Source organism: Marmota monax, unplaced genomic scaffold (assembly GCF_021218885.2).
Source record: "Marmota monax isolate L192 unplaced genomic scaffold, Marmota_monax_Labrador192_F-V1.1 WCK01_AAM20220418_F8-fsc00145, whole genome shotgun sequence".
NCBI classification, from domain to species: Eukaryota; Metazoa; Chordata; class Mammalia; order Rodentia; family Sciuridae; genus Marmota; species Marmota monax.
This window is the reverse complement of record NW_026695201.1, coordinates 3,822,112-3,847,563: the sequence shown is the minus strand read 5'-3', so window position 1 is coordinate 3,847,563 and position 25,452 is coordinate 3,822,112. Positions and strand designations below refer to the sequence as shown.

Genomic DNA, 25,452 nt, shown 5'->3' with positions numbered 1-25,452 from the left:
CAAATAAGATTTTATTTAAAGAAAGAATTTTTCCTGATTTTTCAAAAGTTTGAATGCCACTGGTCCAACCTGACCAGAGAAGTGGTTTGCACATGCTTACACACGTCTGTGTAGGTGGCTCACTGCAGCGTGGGTTCTTGATAGAGCTGAAATGCCGACCACATTCTGCTCTCTAAGCCCTGTGCCCTGGATCACACCTACATAATGGAAGAAGCACTTTTTTTTTTTTTTTTTTTTTTTTTTGCTTTTAAAACGAAAGCTTTGGTTCTAATGTCACTTAGTTGCAGAATTTAAACTAGAACTTAGGTTCACCTAAAGCCAAGGTCGGGGATTATTTTAGCCTCTTTAACTACCAACCCTCTTGAATGCACCCAAAGTTTGTATTGCTTAGAACCAGAGGCTCACCTGAATTCCCAAAAATCCCAACAGTCATCTGGGGCTTTCCTGCTTCTTCAAAGTAACTTCCTTATCTATGAAGATGGAACAGGGAGCTCCACTTACCCAGCATTCAAAGAAATGCTGGGTATCTAGGTACCCTCTTCACCACTGACCCCAACCAAACCCGGACCTCCTCTTTCCCTTTTCTGAAAACAGGGCATACAGAATTCCCAGAGCCCTCTACCAGGTACCCAGGAGTCCTGGCCACTCCAAGAGTGACTCTGGAGCAAGGTTCCTGTGAGCATGGAGGCCACGCATAATGCGTCAAAACAATGTACATGTCACCTATACTGTCTTTTTGTTCCTCTATGTTTACTGCCTTTGGCCCATTTTGTGATCAAATTCTTACGTAGGAAAATGTGGTCTCTGTACCCCTGGTCTTCTTCTCAAGTCAAAGAAAGAGGCTGGACTTTGGAGATAAGACCTTAGCTTAGCTTGGTCTCCCGGAAGCTGTGCAATATTATGTAAGACATCTCATTTCTCTGGGGCTCAGTCTTCTCATCTATAAAATTGAAATAATTGTAACTCAGGTTATATATGTGTATATATGCACATATACTTATTTATATATTTTTTTTTCTTTCACCATCCTGGAGATTAAACCTTGGGGTTGTTCCACTGAGCTACATCCTCAGTCTTTTTTGAGACAAGGTTTTGTTAAGTTGCTAAGACTGGCCTCAAACTTTCAATCCATCTGCCTCAGCCTCCCAAGTTACTGGAATTAAGGGTATGTACTACCATGCCTGGCCATTGAGTTAGAATTGTTGAGAAGATTAAAGAGGATGATGGATGTGAAACCATAGAACTATCCTTGTCTTATAGTAGTTACAAATAAATAAGACTTTCCCTTTGGCCTTGCCTGTTTCTTCATGGCAATAGTGTGGGATAGATTGATGGAGACTACAGCTGTGATTGAGAACCTATCCCTACCTTAAGACACACAGAAACACTTGTCCTCCCACCTCTGGCCACCTCAGAAGATGAAATCCTACCACTAAACACTAGTGCTTTTATGTCTAGGAGGTCATACTTAAATTAAAACCCATGAGTGATTAGTTGATGGTAAACTCCCTGATACAGGAGAACATTCTAGACCAAGAACATCAGGAAGAGCTGGGCATGGTGACTCAGGAGGCTGAGGCAGGAGGATTGCAATTTCAAGGCCAGCATCAGCAACTAAGCAAGACTCTGTCTCAAAAAAATAAATGAATAAAAAGGACTGGGGATGTAGCTCAGTGGTAAACCTCTGGGTTCAATCCCCAAGAAAAGAGAGAGAGAGAGAGAGAGAGAGAGAGAGAGAGAGAGAGAGAGAGAGAACACCAGCCAGGAAGGGCAAGTGAAGGCCTAACAGTATTGCCCACACACATTCTTCTCCACTCTATCTCAAGAGAGATAATACAAAATAATCATTGCCACGAGAGATAAATCATACTGAAGTCCCATCAGAGAGGGTGAGAAACATGTCATTTAGCTATACTTTGTTTTAACAAAAATGTCAAGAGAGAATTCCAAGGATTTCATTTCAGTGATGGCTCCCTTCTTCCTCCTCCACCTGACAGAGCAGGTCTCCACTCCAGAAATTAAAGTGTTAAACTCAACTCAAGAGAAAGACAATGGGACATGCAGCTTGATACTCTCCTGCACAGTGGAGAAGGGGGACCACGTGACTTACACCTGGAGTGAGGAGGGCACCCACCTGCTGAGCTCAGCCAACAGCTCCCACCTCCTGTACCTTACCCTTGGTCCGCAGCATGCTGACAATGTCTACCTCTGCACTGCAAGCAACCCCGTCAGCAACAGCTCCCAGGCCTTCAGTCCAGGGCATAGGTGCGGTTTCAAGTCCTCGGGTGAGTATGCTGGTGGCAGCCAGGGTGCCACATTAATGAATGTGGGCTCAGTCCCTAACTGGGCCAGTTACAACAGGACTTTATATTTTCTTTATAGCTTGCAAATTCTCCGCTGTGCATTCAGTGAACATGCTGCCATGTTAACCAGGGTGACATTATTACCACAGTTGAGGAAACCAATGAGAAAAGATGAAGCCAGACACAGAACCCCGGTCTCCCATGTGAAATCCTTTCTCTCTGCCTCCTGTCCTGGGTTCAACCTACAAGGATGGTTTAGGGAATGTAAGGGGGCAGGTCCAAATCCCAAGCCCATGTCCTACTAATGATGGGACAGTTCTACACCATCAATAAGTGTTTATTGATCACCTATGCTATAGAAAAGTGGGAATAGATACATGATCTCTATTCTTTAGCAATGCATTGTCAAGATCAGATATGAAACATTTGCTCAAATAATGAAACACAGTATACATTAGAAGGCCTCATTTTATGGAAAGAATGAAGACTCTCACAGCAGGTTAGAAGGCCATGGGAATCAGAAAAAAAGTGGGACTAACTAAGGTCTGGAATGTGAAATTTGGGAACTATCAGTAAATTGCATAGCATTATATTATTGGCAAAACACTTTCATCTGATTAATCTTCTTAGGCCCTTACAATAACCTGGGCAGATGGGTGCTTGAAGATCATAGCATTTAAGTACCCACCTCAAGTTTCTTCAACCTGTAGATAGTGGAGTTAGCACCTAAACCTAGATCTTTTGATGGATCTTTTTGTAGAGAAAAAGAATTACCATCGTTCTGTTGGAAGAAAGAACTGATTAAGTGTACCTAACCCCTTAGGAGCAGGATAGAACTCTTGTCACTTTCCACTAAAGATTCTGCATCCCTGCCTCAGGCAGATTCAGGGACAGAAGGAACAGAGTACTGCTCTGTGAGGCATAGCTTACCCCTGACATTCTCTCCTCTGCATTCACTGGGGGGAAACAAGAGTCATTCTAAGGAGACACCTGCCCACAATAGACTTGCTGTCTATGCAGAGGTCTTTCCCAGATGACCAGTGATGGGGAAAAGGGAAATCTAGTTACTTATGCCCTCAACATAGCACTTCCTACAACAGAGACTCCCCTCGAGCATTCTTAGATGAATTACTGGGGAAAGAATTGCTGCTGTCTGGTATGCACCTGAGAGTTCTTTGGTGAACCCAGTACAGTGAACGTTGCCTCTCCCAGCCATTTCATGACAGGTGTCAATCATCTGTCCACCTGTTAGATGTGTCTGACTGTTTGCATACAAATCATATTCAGAGGCTATTCTCCCAGCCCAGATCTCTCTCCCTTATTACGGTCATTCAGAACACACTTGCAGGACTAAGCACAGAGTTGCATAGTGGGAACTTTGTAGGGCATGTTTCCAGAGGGCCCCCATCTGATGCTGTCCTTCCTGCTTACAAGGGTAAATCATTCAACCTCCCTTAGACTTCTTCATCTATAAATAATAACTACTAACCGGTCTTAACTGCTTACTATTTTTACAGCAATCAGATAATATAGGTAGTATAACTATGTTCACTTCACAGACCAAAACTTAAAAGGTTAAGTGAGATCACACACAAAAATGAAGGACCGGGGTGGTCTGATCCTGGAGTCCTCACAGTTATTAGTGGAAGAGAGAATGCACTTAAAATGCCATATATGCCATAATTAAAAGGTATTTTTGGTTGTGAGGGAGAAGTAGCCATTACCCCAGCATAGGCCTCTCTGGTTATAATAGTCTAATGAAAGACAAAACACCCCACCCTCCCCAAAATGGGGGAGAACTCTTTTCATGCTTCTCACTGTGGTTTAACAATGATTTAACCAAGTTGGCCAGACATGGTAGCACCACCTGTAATCCAAGCTACTGGGGGTCTCAAGTTAAAGTCTAGCCTGGACAACTTTGCAAGACCCTGTCTCAGAATAAAAAAAAAAAAAAAGAAAAGAAAAGGCTGAGGATGTAGCTCAGTGTTAGAGAGCCCCTGGGTTCAATCCCTAATATTGAAAAAACAAACAAACAAAATGGTGAACTGGTGAGGTTCCATCCAGAGGTGATAGTCTATGATTCAGTGTGTCCACAAGAACTATTAATAAAGGGTTATTAATAAAGGGTTGCCAAAGTGTCTTGGTTTGCTGGGGCTGCCAAAGCAAAGGGCCACAAATTGGATGGTTGAAAATATTGAAATTTATTGTCTCATGGTTCTGGAGGCTAGAAGTTCAAGATCATGGTGTAGGCAGGTGTGATTCTTCTGAGGCCTCTGGTCTTGGCTTGCAGAAGGTCGCCTTCTCACCCTGTTCACACATGGTCTTTCCTTTGTGCCTGTGCATCCTGGTGTCTCTGCGTATTCAGATTTCCTCTCAAAAGGACTCTAGTCAAATTAGACCAGAGCCCACACTAATGACCTCATTGAAACCTAATCACCTCTGTAAAAACCTTATCCTCAAATACAGTCACATTCTGAATTACTGTTCAGAATTACTGCTTCCACATATGAGATGGGTGGGGTGAGAAGCACAATCGAACCCACAACATCACCTTAATGGACTTATCTTTTTAACTTGATTATCTCTGTAAAGACCTTGTCTCCAAAGAAAGTCACATTCTAAGGATTACAACATATGAATGTGAGGGTAACACAATTCAACCCATAAAACAAGTAGTTATCCTCCCCACCCCCCATCCCCCAGAGACAGGGCATCGCAGCACACCACATCCAAACCAGGTCACACAGCTGGTTTGCCATATGCTCTTCCCATCACACCAAGTTGCCTACATTACTGAAAACGGTTTTATTGGTACACTAAATTGTGTCTGCAAAGGAATAGTACTCATTTTTAAAACACTGTGTTTAGTTTAACAAAACTTTTCTTGAGGTTTTAGTATGTCCCAACATTGTGCAAGGTGCTGAGCACACAAAGATTAAAAGACACGATCCTTATCTTTAAGGAAGGAGGTAGTTCTCTAAACAAATAATTATCCTAGGTTATATTGTATGATAATTGCAAAATAGAAACACGTTCCAGGCAACAAAGAGGAGGGAAGGGAAAACATCATCTCAAGGGATCAGAGAACACAAAAGAGACAAAAATGGGTATTGAAGAATAAAAAAATTAACCATGCTGTCAAAAGAGACTCCAGGCAGGGGGAAAGCAGATACATCAAGGACTTGCTGTATATTACCCTGTAGGTGATAGGTTCTAATAGCGTTTTAGATGGAGGAGTAGCCATCAGTTTTGAATTTCAAAGATAAAACTCAGTGGAATAGACTGGGGTAAAAAAAGAGGCAGAAGAAAAAGGAACTAGTTATGGGTGGGGGAGGGAGACATTATCGCAGTCATCCATCACAAGAGAATCAGGCCCCGGCCAAAACAGTGACTGTCGGTTTAACAAATACTTTTTCATAGTGTATTCAAGGGGAAAATCTAGCTTTGGGATTAAATGGTTGTGGGGTTTGTGGGTTTATTAGAGGTTGCCATCTAATAATTAAGATCCTGACTCTAAGACATTTTCTACTTTCATTAATGAAAAACTCAAAAGTTGTTCATGGTGCCATGAGACCGAATGGGACTTGATGTCAGCACTGTCTTTTGACAGGATTCAGTTAAACTAAACCATGCAAGAACATGTTTGTGTCTTGAAAAAATATTAAAGTGACATTTATCCATGATCTTAGTTATACATTCAACCACCCTGTTCCAATTCACTGCTTTAGTGAGTGACTTTAATGTCTATTATAATGAGGCATCTTTATTGCAAAAATCCAAATCCTTGGGTGCTACAAGATCCTTTGTCAAGGTCATGTGAAGCACATTGAGGTGGCTCAACAGTAGACAGTGTGTGACTTGCTGCTGTCCTTAATTTCCATGTTTTGAAATAGTTCTATCTGTGCTAGGATGGTTGATATAAAACCCTAAACAAATCAACTAAAAGGGAATGTCCCCAGATGTTCATCTTGAAAGGGAGAACTTTTTTAGGAGATTAGCAAAATTGCTGGCTTAGCAAATCTGATTAACTCAGTGGAAGAAAAGAGAGACACTTGCCAGTGAGCTTTACAGGGTCCCCCTTTAAGCCATTTCTTCAAACATGGAGCTCCTTTTTGTATGTGTGTGTGTGTGTGTGTACTGAGGATTGAACCCAGGGGTGCTTAACCACTGAGCCACATCCCCAGCCCTTTTTAAAATATTTTATTAGAGATAGTGTCTGGCTGAGTTGCTAAGTGCCTCCTCCCTAAATTGCTGAGACTGACTTTGGGAGAAATGTCCCTGTGGGCACCACTACCCTGTACACAATCTGGGTAAGATAGGCAGGTGTGAAGGATTTTTCCAGAAGGCGTGGATTCTGCAAAAATGTTTACTTGGATGGTCCTGGACCTTAAATTTGCTTATAGTTCATGAGGACCCTTTCTCCACCCCCGATTCTAAGTGGAAACAGACACCAACAAGAAGGCACCTCTTGAAGATAGTTGACTTCTTCAAGGAGATGGGTTCCATGTTGGCAGCCCTGTTGACAGAACCACATGAAAGGCAGGAAAGAGATCCGGTACTCTCAGACCGTTACGTGAGCATCTCGGCATCTCTGAGGTGAACTAGATTTGTTTCTCAGATTCTTTTTTTTGTTTTCTTATCTTCCTTTAAAAATACGGTTTGGGTACTTGAGAAGAAAGAAAAGCTTTTGTGTTTCTGTGGCAACAGACTTTGAGAGATTTTTTTTTAAAAAAAAGGGGGGCCTCTGGCCTTCTCCTTGGAGGTGTGGCTGTCGACCAGCTCATCTCATGGAAACCACAGCCCAGGGAGAAAGGATCACAGGATGGAGACCCACACAAAGTACCCTTCATAAATAGCACAAGAGTTCTCAGCCAGCCTGCTCAGCTGCTTCTAAAAGGTTCCAGAGGAAAAGCCCCAAACTTCTGGTTCAAGAATGTTCATGTACTCAGATGAGGTGGTGCACACCTGGAATCCCAGCTACTTGGAGGTTGAAGCAAGAGGATTGCAAGTTCAAGATCAGTCTGGGCAACTCAGCAAGTCCCTACACAACTTAGCAAGACACTGTCTCAAAACAAAAAAGTGTAGCTCAGTGGTAGAGCATGCTGGGGTTCAACCCCCATTACCAAAAAAAAAAAAAGAATGTCCATGTAGTATTTCCTTCTGAAAGATGGTAGGATTGTGGACCCAAAGACAACTTTTATCTGATTTCTGAGAATCACCATTCTGAGTGTCCTTATTATATTACTGAACACAAAGAGAGAAAGCCGGGGCTTTGGGGACCATGAGTGGCATATTGAGAACACAGACATACACTTTCCTCCTGGCTCCATTATTTTTAAATTATAAAGCATATGCCACAGTAGGCCATGGCTCCTTCCCTTCAACTCTAGCCTTGGGAAATTTAGAAGGTGTCTCTGCATTCCTTCTAATACCTTCTCACTTACTCATTAATTGGAACTGGGGATTGAACCCAGGGGCACTTTACCACTGAGCTACATCCCTAGCCCCACTCCCTTTTTAATTTTGAGACAAGTTTGCCCTAAATTGCTAACATTGACCTTGAATTTGGAATCTGCATCAGCCATCCTTGTTACTGGAATTGCAGGTGTGTGCTGCTGTACCTGGCAACCTTCTTATATTTAGCACTCTGATAATTCTTAACAAAAGGTTACATTAGTCTTTTTCCAGATTCATTCATATGACCTTTAATATAAATTAAGTCCATCTAGTGCACATAGAACGGTCCCTGTCCTATATTGTATCAGATGGAATTAGAAATGCAAATAAAGAACGAAGTACTGAGTCCACCTTTATGAAATTTCAATCTCAGTGGGATTTCTATACTTCATCTGATTGATTTTTTTTTTTTTTTTGGTGGTGGGGGGGGTACTTGGGATTGAACCCATGGTGTTGTTTTTTTGTTTTTTGTTTTTTTTTCCCCACTGAGCTACATCCCCAGCCCTGTTTATGTTTTTTATTTTTAAGACAGGGTCTCATTAAATTTCTTAGGGCCTCATTAAGTTACTGAGGCAGACCTCGAACTTTTGATCCTCCTGCCTTAGCCTCCTGAATTACTGGGATTACAGGCACGTACCACTGTTCAGGCCCAGACTGAAAAATATTATCCTAAAGAAACCACTACTAGAGTTGCTCTTTGGAAGGTAACATTATTCGTTTAGGATACTACTCTAATAAATACTAGGAAGTAGAATATGAGAACACCAAGAAATCCAGGTGAATGTTGGAGGCTCTGTAGGAAAAAAAGGGGAGGATATTGCTCATTCAGAAATAGGAACAGAAAGCAAAGCTCTGAGCTCATCAGATGGTAAAAGCATTCTGGTTCACATTAGAATCTGCTCCCTGTGATACTTCAACTCTTCAGTAGAGAATTTAAACCCACAAAATTTCTGAGGTAGGGTTTTTTGGTTTTGCTTTTGTTTGGTGTGGAAACTGATGTAGGGACTGAACATTGCACCCAAGCCTGCACAGAGCAGAATAAGTGGAGCTATAGGAGCAAAGACTTAGAGGATCATGAAGAAATGGCTCTCAGAAACTGTGGGCAGCTGATCTCAACAAGCTAGAAAAGCAGCATTTTGCCACACTTGTGGCTTTTTCTAGGAGCATAGAGTCCCTGACATTTAGCTTCCGTATCAATATCATAATTAGAGAATAGCACCAAGTGGATGGGCACCAAGTGCAGAAACACTTTGGCCTGTTATTCAGGTAGGGAAACTAAGTCATAAGCAATGGATGAGATGGAACTGAGGTATTTGTACATCAGTGAGGAGACTCCTTTGGACTTGAGATCAAACCTATCTCTCCACCCTTCCAATCAACCAACAGGAATTTACTGAGGACTTGTTATGATTTTGTTTTGTTTGTAATATGTGTATATTTGTTTTGTTGGCAGAACCCAGGGGTACTGTACCCCTGAGATACATCTCCCAGCCCTTTTAATTGTTTGTTTTGAGACAGGGTCTCACTAAATTGCCCAGGCCTGTCTCATACTCCCAAGTATCTCTATCCATCTCTCCCTCCCCCACCCTCTCTTTCTCTTTTTGGTACTAGGGATTGAACCCAGGGGCACTTAGCCACTGGGCCACAACCCCAGCCCTTTTTGTATTTTATTTTGAGACAATCACACTAAATTGGTGAAACTAGCTTTGAACTTGGGATCCTCCTGCCTCAGCCTCTTGAGCTGCTGGGATTACAGGTATGAGCCACTGCACCTTGCCTGAGTCTCTTGATTACAGGTACATATATACCACTGTGCCTGGTTTTGAGGACTTATTTTGTACCAGTACTGAGAAAATTGCAAAAGACATACTGTATAAGAGTTGGTCTCTGGCCTCTAAGAACCGAACAGCTAGTTAGGGAATTGATGATTACAGAAGTAGTTGATATTTAATTAACCAGGTGATGGATTCCAGGTATCACTCGGCATATTCCACGCATCACTGTCCTGATTCATCAGAACAATTCTGCAAACTGAATATCATTATTATCATTTTACACATGAGAAAACTAAGGCCCCAGAGGCTAGAACGGCTTACGTGAGGCACAGAGCTATGAAGTGGTACACAAAGAATTTGAGTCCATCTGTCCGGCTCCAAATGCCATCACGGAAAGGGGTCTCCATGGCAAAGATAATGTTGCCAAAGCACAGATGCTGAAGGAGCCCAGTGCAGAGGGAAGAATGAAGAGGACAGGGTGGCCAGGGAAGGAGATACAGAGGACGTACGCGTGATCTGAGCTTTGAGGCTGGGCAGGCATGGTGGACAAGCAAGGTGCTTCAGGAAGGAGAACTATGGAGTGCAGTATGGGATCAGGAGTGGGTGCCTGTTAGATGGAGGATGGTGAAGGGATAGATTGACTTTAGGCTCAAGAGTTCTCCCAAGCATCAGAGCCTACCACCGCTTTTCTAGTGGGGATCCCATCCCCAGAGACTAACTCAAAATCTACAAAATCTGTAGCTCTCATCTCACCCCGTTTGGCCACCAACTTTTTCTGGGGCTCTAGGTACACTAGTCTGAGTCGGTTTCCCTGACATAAAATGGGCGAAACACACACAGTATGTACTTCTTTCAGTTTTGTTTTTAAAAACCTCTGGTTCTGTAACTTAAATGCCCAAATATATTCATATTTATATCCAAAGACTGGAGGAAAAACTAGTTGATGAACTATCTTTCAAGAACATGGTCAGATCATCTTTCAGACATGGCTTTGCTGCCAGAGGCTGATCTTTTTTTTTTTTTTTTTTTTTTGGTCATAGGACAAAAGTAGCAGATTGATTTTGGATCAATGAGATCCTGGAAAAGACAGAGAGGGCTAGAGGGCTGGTATTTTCATGTCTTCAGAGCCTGGCAATGTGTCTATTACTGTCGGTCTGTGTGTGGAGGAGGGTGGGGGGCAGAACTGAGAGCAGGAGACCCCGGGGGACAGCAGAAAGGCTGACCTGGCAGGCAATCCTTAGAAGCATCACCTTGTAGGTTGTTCTTGGGTTTTGATCTCAAGTGAAATTTAGGAGAAATATTAACTTTTAAAACATTGTAAGTGATTCAGAGGTTGGTTTTCAAATTAACTGCTATTTTGGAAGTTCCCAAAATACATACAATAGAAAAAGAAAGAGGAAATAGTCTCAGAATAGTAAGTGCTACTATAACAATTTGCTAGGTCAGTTCTATGGGCTGATGAAAGAAGCTTGGGCCGCTGGCTCTGCTTCTTATCTTAGTACTGGGGAGGTTTCTCCGTGGGTCCCTGGTGTGGACAGCGTAAGCCCTGAACCAAGGATACCCTCTCTCTGACACATACACACCTCCCAGCACTGAGGGTTCTCAGTCACCATAAACCAGTCAGAGTGGCTTTTCAGAGTGGAACAGCTCACAGGATACCTATGGCCTCAGCAGTGATTCCAAATTTCATGCTTTATACAAAAATCAGAAGACTTCTTAGAATTTTCTGTTTACCCCTAAACTTTTTGATCAAATCATATGACTGCTGAAGTTGGTATTTGGCAGGGTTCAAATATGTTTAATTTGGGGAAGAGAATCTGTAACTAAGTTTTTCACCAGCCAGTTCAATGAGATACCTTGAGATGACTTGAGATATGAAAAGCCCAGGAAGAAAAGAATCTTTTCAAACCCAGAAGGAAAGTTCTTGGTAGCTATTGGCTGGAGGCCCTATTAGATCTTGGTGCGATGCCTGTTTATCAATTCAATGAGATCTCCATCTATATTTGGCCAGTCCTGTAAACATCTGAATTGTGTATGTAATGACTCAGTTCCTTTGTAACCTACCTCTTCCTTCCTTTCTGTGTCTTCCCAACAAATCCCTCACAGGTTCAACAAAAAGCAGGCTTGTTCCACAATCATCCTTAAAAGTCACCCTTATCCATTCACATTAACACCTCGTGTTTGTGCTATTCAGAAGTTTAGTGCTATTACATGGAAGCATATTGCTTTAGGTGGACCCCACTGTTCATCACCCTGGTGTAACTCTCTGTCTTTAGCATGCAGCTGTACTTCTACTCCTAGACCAAGTTCTAATTCTTGAGGTTCTCCATGCCTGCTTCCCTATCCATAAAATGGGAATAATGAGAGTATCCACGTCCTAATATTATTGTGATATTTAAATACATCAGTACACAAATGCACACCAGCACAAACATCTAACCAATTGTATGCACTTAATAATTGCCTGATATTACTGAACTGTATGTCTTATCTACTGGGGCAGGAGGTCTCATCCACTAGTTTCCAAAGTGTTGCTCCTTTGGTAAAGTGGCTAATGGAGAGAAAGTTATAAAGCTGACTCTCTGATTTGGGGCCTGGCTGAGCCTGGCTAATTTTAAACATGATAGTAAGTGAGAGGAAAAACGACATGCTTTTCTTCTAGTTCAGGTCTGGTGAGTTCAACATAGTTATTTGCATTAAAGGATAATAATAGTACTATTGTGTTTATTTTTTAAAAAGAAGAGCAGATTTTTTTTTTCTCCCAGTGTCTCATGAGAATGGTGTGAGGGCATGCGGATAGCATGCAGAACGAGCAAGTTCTTTTTGACCCAAAATGGATATGGGACCCATTAGAAATTTAAAAATAGAAATGGGGCAGAGATAAAGATACGTTTCATTTTAGACATGTGGTAGTTGAAGAGGAAATAAAGCATTTTAATAGAAAAATAATCTATGGAAATTAGGAATATGAAAGTCAAGTATAGTGAATGAAGTTAGGGTAAGAAAACAAGGAAATGTTCAGTGATCTAAAGCTGACCTTTAAAATCTAGTAAACAAAGCAGGGTATGTAGCAACCCCTGTAATCCCAGCGAGGCTGCAGAATCACACGTTTGAGGCCAATCTCAGCAACCTAGCAAGGCCAAAAGAGCAACTTAGTGAGACTCTGTCTCAAAATAATAAATAGTAGTTCAGTGACAAAATGCCCATGAGTTCAATATCAGGAAAAACAAACCACCACCACCACCAACAACAAAAAACGCATAAATGAATAACTCCTCTTGGAGAGGAGGTAGGAACAGAACAGGAAGCCCAGTCTTCCCACTTGGTAGTAGGATGTTTTTAAGCTTGCAATGCTTTTGAGATGGCCCTTTTGAATTTTTTTCAGAATCAAGACAATGGGGACTGTATGCTGGACTGTTGCTAGGGGGCATCGTGGGTGTCATCATGACTATTGAAGTGGTAATCCTACTGTGGAGAAGAAGAGGTAGGTGTCTGGACAATAGAGAGATTCTTACTAGACCCTTAGGTAAGCAGAGGACCTCTCCCCACAAGCCTAGACTTGCTCTCACCACTGCAGCGTTCTATGTGGAGCCACTTTTGAAAAATACTAAATAAACATCTCCTGGGACCTTGCTCAATTCAATTGAATTCAACATGTCTTGATCCTCCATACCAACCTCTGGGAATAATAGAGAAAAGAGCCAGAGGTGTGTAATGTGGGAAACATTATGCAATTTCAATTTAGTGGAGATATGCCCAGCATGCTGAAGGGGTCCAGAAGAGAGGCTTAACAGAATTCATTAGGGAGGAGAATTCAGAGAATTCTTGGATCTCCTACAAAATTTTTCCCAGGATAAACCATGTGCAGTGGCTCACACCTGTAATTCCAGTGACTTGGGAGGCTGAGGCAGGAAGATCGCCAGTCTGGGCCAATTATCCAGGTCCTGTCTCAAAAAATAAAATTTTAAAAATTGAAATTAAAAAAAAAAACTATAAAAGACTGGAGATGTAGCTCAGTGGTACAGTGCCTTTGAGTTCAATCCCCAGTACCAAAAAAAAATTTCCCAGGATAGACTGAAACCAGTAAGGCTCGATTATTTTTCTGTAGTTTAAGTGTTAACAGGTATTCTCTCCTGGCCACTCCTGCAAATTATCTTATGACTTAATATCTCAGAGCAGTGTGCTTCCCTAGGCCACACTGTCACTGACCCACACTAGAACCAGAATATCCTGCCCTGAGACCAGGACAAATGTCCTGACTGGCCCTCCCGGGCTCATATCACCAATGCAGCCAGGGATGGATCCCATTCTCAAGCAGATCAATGTTATCCACATCACAATCTTCTTAGAAAAGCCCTTACCTCAGCAATCTGATGTTGGTTTTGCTTATATAAAAAAAAATCTAGATCACAGCACATCTGCCTACTTTTTCTCATTTCCTCCATCTAAGACTTGGCTGGGGAGGCAATGGGGGAGGAGGAGTGGGTGATTCAGATAGAAATTCTGTTGAGAACCTAAGGTATGGGGGTGGGGCAACCACATGTGGCTTCTATTATAAGGAAACAGTGAGATACTAGGGATGAGAAAACCGAGATGAATTCACCCACATTAACCTAATTAGCAAAGGTGCTGGGATTCAGACCCCTGCTTTACCCAACTACATTCTACTCATCACATGCTTGAGCTCCGAAGAAAACAGTGCTTCCCAGCCCACCACATCTCTGCCAACCAACACACCCATCCTCATCTCCAGTCACTATTTACTCCTTGTAAACACAAAAGTCAGCTTCAAACTGGTGTCCAAACCTACATTTAGTTGCTATACCCTCCACAAAACTGCAGCTTCTCATAGTATCATCTAATGGCAGCTTCTAATGGTATCGTCTCCAGAATGCAGCCTAATTCTGAAGAGGGTCAAACGGACTCTCTGGTAATTTCAGCTCCAGGAAAATACACTGGCTACCAACATAGGCTTTGGCTTTAGACAAACTTACATTCAAATGTGGACTTTGCTACCGATGAGCCTGTAGCCAAGCCAATGACTCATTGCTTATCTGCAAAATGGGGTTAATGTTATGTACTTCATGGTATTGTGGTGTTGATTGTTAAGTTAATATGCAGGAAATAAACAAACACCGTGGCCTCCAAGAGTGATACATACATATATACATACACACACACACACACACACACACACAAATCTCTTGATGTAGGTGAGTTAAAACATTAGTGTTTAAGTTCCATTGCCATCTGAGGGCTGCATCCGAAGAATCTAAAAGTAGTACTTAGAGGGCTGGGGATGTAGCTCAGTGGTAGAGCACTTGCCTAGCATATATGAGGCCCTGGGTTCTATTCCCAGCAATGCACACACACACACACACACACACAATTGATACTTATAGCAAGTTTAAAATACTTGAAGTCATGGTAACATAGGACACTTTTCTGCTTCAGGTAGAGCTGAAAAGGACATTTCACTGTTTGGGTAAGGGAAGACACCCATTGAGATGACATCAGTTTGTGCAATGTGTCACATAGCTAATGACTAGAATAAGATGCCCTAATTCTAAGATCAAGACCTCTTTCATTAGACCCTAAGACCTTGCTGGCTTTGAGCCCAAGTTGAACTGGCTCCTGAAAACCTGCTCTTGCACTGGGATGCGGGGGGGGGGGGGGGGGGGGGGGGGGGGAATCAGAGACTAAATTATACTGAGCCCATGGTGGGTTTGTTTTTTGTTGTTGTTGTTGTTTTTTTTTTTTTTTGGTTTTTTGGGTTTTTTTTGAGTCAGCTGCTCTTTTTTTCACCTGTTTGACCATTTAGGACTGAATTCTCCAATTCAAAATTTCATCCCGAGCTGACCTAAAGATTGGAAGTCCGTGAGGACTGGAATCTTCTCTACTCGTATCCCCTAGGAGACAGCACTTAGGACAGTGCTAGGCAGCCGTACCTAACTTTTCAAACACTCATGTATTCGAACCAAAAGGATACATTTCACAGATCTGCCTTGCATCCATCCCTCTACTACCTCCAACTGCTTCTGGTCACCCCCCAGCATTACCCTCTATTTCACTCTCTTGTTCTCTGACAACAGTGAAGTTGGAGCCATGCCATGCCCATACACACACAGGAAAATCATGCACTGACTTCTTTTGAATTCCTTGAAATTTCTCTGGGGCTGCCCACCATTTCCTTCCCCAAATTCACACCATCATGTAGCACATTCCACCACATTCACAACATACACACTGGGACTTCCCCTCTCAGATAAAAGTGGACCTCTTCTCTGAGCCAATCTCTCAGAAACATGCTTAAGAGGATAAATTCATCAGTGTTAAAAATATGTTTACCCGAAAGAGTAACCTCCGGGCCAAGCCCCTTTATTCCTCTGCCTGGATTTTATAATACTACCCTAAAAGTCCTCTGTGCTTCAGTCTGTTAGTTTCCCACCATTCTCAGTTCTGCCTGATATATGCAAAAGATAAGCAACGTTCAAACGAATAAGGACAGGCACAGTGGCACACGCCTATGATCCCAGTAACTCAGGAGGCTGAGGCCGGAGGATCACAGATTCAAAGCCAGCCTGGGAAACTTAGCAAGACTCAGTCTCAAAAGAAAAAAAATTTAAAGGTCTGAGATGTAGTTCAGTAGCACAACATTCCAGGATACTGAAAACATTTTTAAGAGGTTAAGTTATAGAGAAAATATGTGTAACACCATTTGTGTAAATCGAACAAACAAAAACCTATATAAATATAGCAAATGTCCAGAACTACACTGTTCAATAGTCACATGTAGCTAGTAATATTTATTTATTATTTATTTTTGAGACAGGGGCTCCCTATGTTGCCCAGACTGGTCTGGACCAAACTCAGGCTCAAGCAATCAGCCTGCCACCTCACGACGAGTTAATCTAATTTGACTTAAATAAGATATAAAATAGAGTTTTCCAGTTGCATTAGTCACATTTCAAGTGCTCAGTTGCCACTTAGGGCTACTACCTGTATTAGACTGTGCAATTCTGGAACATTTCCATCATCACAGAAAGTACTATATTGCACAGAGCTCGTCTAAAAGGGCATACATCAAACTTTTAAAAGTGGTTACTTCTGGGAATGAAACTGGGTTGATTAGGGAGAGGGACTTTACTTTTTACATTATACAATTTCTGTGTAATTTAATGTTTTGTAATGAGAGTGGATTACTCATAATTTTAAAAGAAAACTTCCTAAATGGGTTAAAAAGTAACATTTAAAAGTGATTAATTTACAGAGAATCTAGGTCCTGAGCAAACTTTCCAGATGGAGAGAGTAGAATGACTGTACAATTAGATTTTCCAAATAGTCCCAGGTAGACCATCCTTCTATAGTGTCACCCTTCACATCCACGCATGCACCCTCCACATACACACATCCTCCAGAAATACGTCAGCAAGCTGTGAGTGAAGCAGCATCTACCAGCTGGAGGAAACTAAAGAGGTATAAATAAACCTGCCCTGACATCAAAGAACTTAGAATCCTATTAGAAGAGCAGATAGGCCCATAAATGATAGACATTATAATAATTGAATGACACACCAATGAGAACTCTACTGCACACTTATTGGGCATTTACTGTGTGCTGGGCCCTGTTCTAAGAACTTTACAAGAATATTTCATAATTACCACAATAGGCCCCATGAGGCAGATATTTCAAATTTCATTTTTCAGGTAGGGAAAGAGGCCTAGAGAGATCAAGTAACGACCCCAGCATCCTATGACACATGTTCAGGGGCTTGGGACTCGGTACCTTGTTCTCATGGTAGCCCAGGGAAAGGTGAGTTTCATTGGGAAGTAAAGACCAGACAGTTCTGAGCAGGGCTGGGGACTGGGGAAATAACCACTCTGGTTTCTTTTCCCCCAGGTAACAAAAACCAATACCAACCAGCTGCGGAAGAAAAAAGCCTTACTATCTACGCCCAAGTCCAGAAAGCAGGTGTAAGTTCTCTACTTTCCTTGGGAGGGGCCTGCCCCATGTTTCCCACAGGATTCCTGGCCAGTCCACCTTGCATGTCTGACATTCATGGCTCTGCGTGGGTTAAACAGCAGATGAGATTAGGGAACGATAAGTCAAGAACCAGAGCTCTCCTGGAGGTCACTAAACCAGTGTCACATGGGGCTGTTTATTATTTGAAATAGTGGGAAACACTGGGTGATCTTCTGGTCATCTACTTCTTCCTAAGAAAAAAATGAGCAAGCTGTGAACATATGACATATGACTCCTTCCAACTCGGGCCTTCTAGGAGTGCAGAGTTAGTTCTATGGTACCAAACTCTCCTTCTCTGGGGAAAAGGGTGCAGGTTTGAGAGGAGGAGAGGGGATGGTTTGGAAAGGCTATGGCGTGACATGTTGAACTGACCCAAGTTTAGGAAGACAGCAAAAGGGATAGGGAAGGGAGGATCTCGAGGATTCTGGTTAAGAGGGTGGTTGAAGTAGAAGATGCTGTGAAGATTGGAGATGGAAGAAAGCAAAACTGGCAGTGTGATCACAGGTCTAAGAAGAAAATGATGGGGAAATTGAGACATGATGGAATTTGGGGAGCAGATACCACTGGATATAAGAGGCAGGGAGGCTGCAAGGACTGTGGTCAAATGTGGAGCCATTGTCGTTTTTCAGACATGAAATCAATTCTAGGTGATTTATAAGCCAAAAGCAGGACATTTGGGGGTGTGGGGGGTGGTCAAATTCTGGAGTAAAGTATGTGAAGATAAAGACAATTTTGATTAGTACTTTGGAAAACTGCATCAGATGACAGTAAATTCCTTTTTGAAGATCAGGAGACAGATTCTTGGACAGAGCTCTTATTTCTGCTATGTCCTAGTGCTCTGGAGGCTTTATTACACTTGCTGAAAACAAATCTTTAAACATAAGCAAGTCCCAAGAGTAACCACCTTATCTCTTGCATTTGCACGTGTGGGTCACCAGGTCCATCCTCACCGTGGTGTTTTCCTAGCTACTACTTCCTATGCGATAGCTAGCATCCTTTTTGACTGTGAAGCATGCCATGCATACCAAAAAAAGGGTACAACACGTAAATGTCAGCTTTAGTGAGTGCCCTTAAATGTCCTCTTGACAGCTGGGAAAATAGGTCACCCCCATCTTGGTTTTCTTCATGAGGTTTTGGTTATTCTTTTCCTTTTATACTTTTATGTGTATTTTAGAATCAGAGACAGTTTCTTAAGTACTACAAAAAAAAAATCCTACTAGGATTGCATCGAATCCACCCACCTATTTGACCAGAAGTGGCATTTTTTTGCATTGGTCTGTTGTAAAACCACAACCCACATACCCAAAACAAGAAATAGAAAGAACATTGCCAGTACCTCTAGAAGACCTCCCTCTCTCTTGCCCCAAGATAACCACCATCCTGACTTCTAGAGATATGGTTTATTTTTTTTCTTTTTTAACTTTTACAAATAATCCTCGATTCTTTTTTCTTTCTTTCATTTGTTTTTGTTGTTGTTGTTGTTGTTTGTTTTTATTTGCTGGATATTCCCTTTAAACTAAGATATAATGCATTCATTTTCTTTGCTGTATAGACTATCAATGTCTAAATGTAGTAAAGTTTTTTATCCAGTTGACTATTGATGAACAGTGTTTGGCTTATCTAGAGTTGGAGGTCATTATGAAAACTGCAACTATGGACATTCATACACTTGTGTTCTGGTGGATATATGCTCATATTTTTGTCAAGCATATATCTAAAATCAGAATTTCTGAATGATGGGCTATGCATTCCTCAAAATGACTAGAAAGACCCAATTAATCTTCAAAATAGGTGTATCAATTTACTTATCTATAAATGGATTTCAATTGCTGCACATGCTAAGAAAAATTAGAATCAGTTTCAAATTTTAGACATACTGTTGGATGTGTCTTCTTTGGTCTTATTTTGCATTTCTTTGATTAGTAAAGAAGTTAAACAACTTTTTATTGGCCATATGAAAAACTTTTTTTCTTAAAGTGGCTATTAAATCTCTTGCCCATTTACCTTTGTTTGTTTTAGGCTTTTTAAATGAATTAATATAGCTTGATTTTAATATTTTGGATATGAGCTCTTTGGAAGCTATACCAGTAGCATCTGTGACTTGCTTTTAAAATTTCTCAGAGGTACTATTGATAAAGAGAAGTTCTTAATTTCAGCATAGAACAATTTAGTAATCTCTTCCTTTAGAGTTAACACTTTCTGTGTCCAGAGAAATCTCTCTTGATTCTCAGGTAATGAAAAGATTCTTCTATCATCTCCCAAAATCTGTATGGCTTCTCTTTCACCTTTATATTTTTTATATACCTGAAAATGACTTTTGGAGTTTGGTATAAAAGGGGTCAAGTTTTATTCTTTTTCCATGTGAATATCTTACTAACTGTTTACTGAAAAGATTGTCCTTGCCCCTCTGCTGAGTCATCTTTATCATAACTCAGGGTGATTCTACTTTATTTTTGGTACTGAGGATTGAACTCGGGGGCACTTGACCACTGAGCCACATCCCCAGCCCTATTTTGTATTTTATTTAGAGACAGGGTCTCACTGAATTGCTTAGTGCCTTGCATTTGCTGAGCTGGCTTTGAACTCTCAATCCTCCTGCCTCAGCCTCCCGCTGGGATTAGAGGCATGAGCTGCCGCGTCCAGCTATGTGTAATTCTATTTTAAAGTGCTATCATCCTATTGATGTATTTGTATATACTTCTACCAGTGCTCTACCGTCTTCATTTTAGATGTATTATAAATTTTGACATCTGGTCAAAAGAATCTTCCCACTTGTTCTTTTTCTTGAAGAGTTCTTAGCCATTATTATATTTATTTCAAAAGCAGTTGTTAAACTCACCCTCTCCAGACCTTACTAGAATTTTAATTAGAATTGCATGGCGGGGAGGGGGGTTGTGGCTCAGCGGTGGAGCGCTCACCTAGCACAGGTGAGGCCCTGGGTTCGATCCTCAGCACCACATAAAAATAAATAAATAAAATAAAGATATTGTGTCCAACTACAACTAAAAAATAAATATTTTTAAAAAAGAATTGCATAGACCCATTTGAGGATGAACTACATCTTTATTGTAATGAGTCTTTTAATTCACAAAAATTGACAGTTCCTTCCTTTCTTTAATTTTCTTAAATGATGTTTTATAGTTTTCTGAGTAAGGGAACTTTACGTCCTTAATAATTTATTACTTGGCATTTGATGTTTTGGGATACTTTCATCCATGCTCTCTCTTTTTCAAAAGGCTTAGTTTCTAGTAATTTATTATCGACATATAAAAGTACAATCGTTCTTTTTTTTTTTGAGTTTCATATCACTTCTTTTTTTTTAATTTTTATTGTTGGTTGTTCAAAACATTACATAGTTCTTGATATATCCTATTTCACGCTTTGATTCAAGTGGGTTATGAACTCCCATTTTTACCCCGTATACAAATTACAATCGTTCTTTTCACATTTACCTTATATCTCACATTGCTAAACCCATTGGTAAGTTCTAGTCATTTGTCTATAGATGTTTCGGTTTTCTCTGTAAAATACTGCATCATCTGTAAAGTTAGTCTGATTTGTTCATTTACAAATCAGAGAACTTCTCTTCCTTTCTCTTGTCTTATTTTACTTGCTGAGATGTGCCACATGGTGGTGAATGGAAGTGGTAAGAGTGACATCCTTGTGTGGTTCCAAATTCAAAAAGAAAGTTTTGTTGGGTGCAGTGGTGCACACCTATAATCCTAGTGGCTTGGGAGGCTGAGGCAGGAGGATTGCAAGTTTAAAGCCAACCTCCGTAACTTAGCTTAGTCCCTAAGCAATTTAGCAAGACCCTGTCTCAAAACAAAAAATAAAAAGGACTGGGCATGTGGCTTAGTGGTTAAGCACCCCTGGGTTCAATCCCTGGTACTGGGGGGGGGGGACTTTCAATATCTCTCAATTAAGATTTTTTCTGAGGTTTTCAGTAGTGGTTCTTTTACCACATTAGGAAGAGTGTGAGGGGCTGGGGCTATAGCTCAGTGGTAGAGTGCCTGTCTTGCACGTGTCAGGCGCTGAGCTCAATCCTCAGCACCACATAAAAACAAATAATAACATTTTTTTAAAAATTGAATAGTGGGGGCTGGGGGTAAAGGTCCAGTGATACAGAGCATCTGCCTAGCAAGTGGGGGGCCCTGGGCTCAGCCCATCACTGAAAAACAAAATACAATAACAAACAAACAAAAAAGGACTATTCTATTCTTGTTTCACTAAGACACTTGATGGCGAATTGATGTTGAATTTTATCAACACTCTCTGTGTCTGTTGAGATAATCTTACGGTTATTGTTGTTGATTTTCACTTATCTGATGTGACAGCGTACTAATCTGCAAAAGTCAAACCCACTTTGAATTCCTGGAATAGAAGCAATTTAGTCTGGTTCTTTTAAAATATTGCTGGATATTATAGGTTAGTACTCTGTTAACTTTTTTTTTTTTCTGCTTACGTTTCTGAGTGAAATGGGCCTGTAAGTCTCCTTTCTTGTAATGCATTTATGAAGTGTCTGATATCAAGATAGTGCTAACCATGCAAAATGAGTTGGGGTGTATGTTAGTTTCCTGGGGGTGCCATACAAATCACCACAAACCTGATGGCTTAAAACAACAGAATATTCCCTAACAGCTCTGCAAGCCAGAAGTCTAAAATCAAGAGGACAAACTGGCGGGACCAAATGTGCGCTGAATGCTCTCTGGGACAAACCTCTTTACCTCTGTTGGCATCTGGCAGCCCCAGGCAGTGTCTGGAGTCTGATGGGTTGGGGCTTCATTGCTACAATTTCTACCCCCTTCTTCACATGACTTTTCCCTCTCTGTGCCTCTGGGTTTTCTCCTTTACCACCTTCAAAAGACCCACATCAGTAGATTTAGGACACATCCTAATCCAGTGTGACCTCATTTTGAAGTTCTTACCTTAATTACATTTGCTAGGACTTCTATTCCAAACAGAGTCACATTCCAAGACTCTGGGTGAACATGACTTTTTTCTTTCAATTTTTTTTTTGTAATCGTAGGTGGACAGGATGGCTTTATTATATTTGTTTATTTTTATGTGGTGCTAAGGATTGAATTCAGTGCCTCACACAGGCTAGGCAAGCGCTCCACCACTGAGCCACAGCCCCAGCCCTGAACATATCTTTTCAGGGTCACAATTCAACTCACTACAGGGTATTTTTCATTTTAGTGATTCTCTGGAAATGTTTGGGTAGGACTGATCTTCTTTTTCTCCTTAAGTATTTAGTCGGATTTACTGGTGAAGGTCTCTGAGCCTGGCATTTCTTTAGTGGAGGACTTTAAAAGTTATACTTTTATTATTCCATTCTCTCCTCTATTACATTAGCAATAACTTACCAGAACCGCAGAGTCTCAGGCCTCTAAGCCAGATCCTCTGAAATAGAACCAACCTTCTAACAAGATCCCAAGGTAATCCATATGCACAGAGCAAGTGTGGGAAGCCCTGATCTAGCCCCTGCCCAAGCACTTGCAGCAGTAGGAATGCACTGCCTTCCAAGGCTCACCATCCCACATCTGAGCATCTTTTACTATTAGAAAATATTCTTTATATTGGACCAAAATATTTCCTCCAAACCTGAGGGACTCTACTGACAAACCTAATTCCTCCACATGGTGATCCATCAAATATGTGTAGGAAAGATCGTGTCCCCCTTGAGTCTCCTTTCCTCCAGTAAACCCTTCCAGTTTCTTCACTCTCCCCCTAGATGGCAAGATTCCAAGTTCTCTCCCATTCAACACATGCTATGGCTTCAAGTCTTGCTCTATATTCAAAGAAAGTTGGAGCAGCATTGGACCATCACCAGGGTCCCCAAAATGTGCTGAGTAATGACTTCCCTACCAAAAGTTATGCCATTCCCATCTCACAGGGGTAGGATCTCAATTTATCCCTACACTGACTTGTCCTGGCATTGTGGATTTTATTTTATTGATTGATTTATCTGTTGCTACATTATAGCCATACCAGTAGTGGGATTCATTGTCACATATTTGCATATGCCCATAACATAATTTGGTCAATTTCATTCCACTCAGGTATTATGGATTTTAATTCATTCAACATAATATCAGTGCAGTATAGTGGTGCATGCATCCTAGCAACTGGGGGGGAGGCTGAAGGAAGAGGCTTGCAAGTTTGAAGCCAGTCTCAGGAACTTATCAAGACATGTCTCAATATAAAAACCAAAAGGGGGTGGGATGTAGCTCTGTGGCAAAGTACCCCTGGGTTCAATCTTCACTACTGAAAAAAAAAATAATACCAACAAAGGCCAACTGAAGTTTTTGTTATTAGTTTGTTGTTATTGTTGTTGTTGTTGTTGTTGTTGTGTGTGTGTGTGTGTGTGTGATGTTCCCAGCACTGTTTTGTGGAGAATGCAAATAAACATAGGCTACTTCTCAAAGAACTTACAATCTGTTTGGGGAAATGACATATAAGTACATCAGTGTCTTAAATATAACATTCAGTTGCCAGAATGTGTGAATGAAACTTTTGAATACCTGAGGAATTTAAGTAAAGGATAGGTCGTTATAAGTTGAGGAAACCAAAGGAGAGTAGTGATAGAAAGCGAATGCTCTTAAAGACCTTGGTAGGCCTGGTGTGGTGGTCTTGGCCTGTTAATCTCAGCTACTTGGGAGGCTGAGGCAGGAGGATTGCAAGTTAGAGGCCAGCTTCAGCAACTTAGTGAGACTCGTTTTCAAAATAAAAAAAGAAATGGACTGAGGGTATAACTCAGCACCCCTGGGTTCAATTCCTAGTACCAAAAAAAAAAAAAAAAAAAGACCTTGGTAGGACTCCTGGTTTTGATACTACATGCATGTATTTATTAGGAAAGTACTTGATCTTTTTGCACTTTAGCTTCTTTATCAATATTTGGCATAGAAAGTGGTTGTGAGGCAAATGAGAAGACGTACGTTAGGCTGAGGAATAAGGGGGACAGCAGTGTGGGGTAGAACAAGCTCTGCATGTGATGGCCTAATTCCTATTAAGAACTCATCCTCTTTGGCTGCCCCGTAAGAGCCACACCAATTTCAGTTCACTATGGGGAAGACTTTAAAAGACCATGGGTAGTGCTAAGGGAATGAGGATACCTTGGGAGGTTGTGAGCTCCATTATGTCACTTGGGGAGTTCAAGCAAAGCCTAGAGAACTGGGTTCCAAGGAAGTTGGGGAGAGAATTCCCACCTAGAAAGGAGGTTGGACCAAGTGACTCTAAGTTTTCAACTTGAAGTACTTGAATGTGGGCTTCTCTGTGGGGGGAGTGGCATGGGAACTGACTCTGCACCCAACTAATCTGCTTTCTTGGCTTCTTCTGCAGACTCTTCAGAAGAAACCTGACCCCCTGCCAGCTGAGGACCCCTGCACCACCATTTATGTGGCTGCCACAGAGCCAGTCCAGGTAAGAGAAGGCATCTCTCGGTGCCTTTCCGCTGCAGAGAGGGAACAGGTAGAGAGGGGAAGGGGAGGGAGCTGGTTTGGGTTTTGTTTTTCTGTGGTGATGAAATGGAACAGATCGGTGAGTCCTGAAATTGGAAGGTAGCCCACGGCAAGCAGTCAGCCAAGGGAGAGCTGTGACCTCCATTCTAGGGCTTCCATGAAACTCCTTGTGACATGAACTGTGACTTACTCCTTGCACTAGTGTTTCTCTGAGAGTTGTGTAAAGACCCCATCAGAGCTAGCACACTTGTTAAAAATAAAGATTCCTGGGGCCTCCCACCTAGAATTCTGTTAAATCAGAACATCTATGGAGATGACCCAGGAACTTACACATTAAAAAAAATAATAATAACCCCTAGGTGATTGTTGTGCGTACTTAAGTTTAGGGGTTGGAGTTTGGGTCCAAGAGTTCTCAACTCCGCCTGTAAAACAGAATC

The 25,452-nt window shown here is 41.4% G+C and overlaps 1 protein-coding gene across 1 annotated transcript in view; it reads left to right on the top strand.

Annotated features, from left to right (window-relative positions):
- The window catches only part of Slamf1 (signaling lymphocytic activation molecule family member 1), a 38,974-nt gene that overhangs the window by 8,868 nt on the left and 4,654 nt on the right, over positions 1-25,452 (top strand). Inside the window, exons 3-6 of the mRNA XM_046429057.2 lie at positions 1,998-2,285; positions 12,921-13,019; positions 17,436-17,509; positions 24,897-24,977. Coding sequence (XP_046285013.1) covers positions 1,998-2,285; positions 12,921-13,019; positions 17,436-17,509; positions 24,897-24,977 — 542 coding nt within the window. The remainder of the gene's footprint in view (positions 1-1,997; positions 2,286-12,920; positions 13,020-17,435; positions 17,510-24,896; positions 24,978-25,452) is intronic.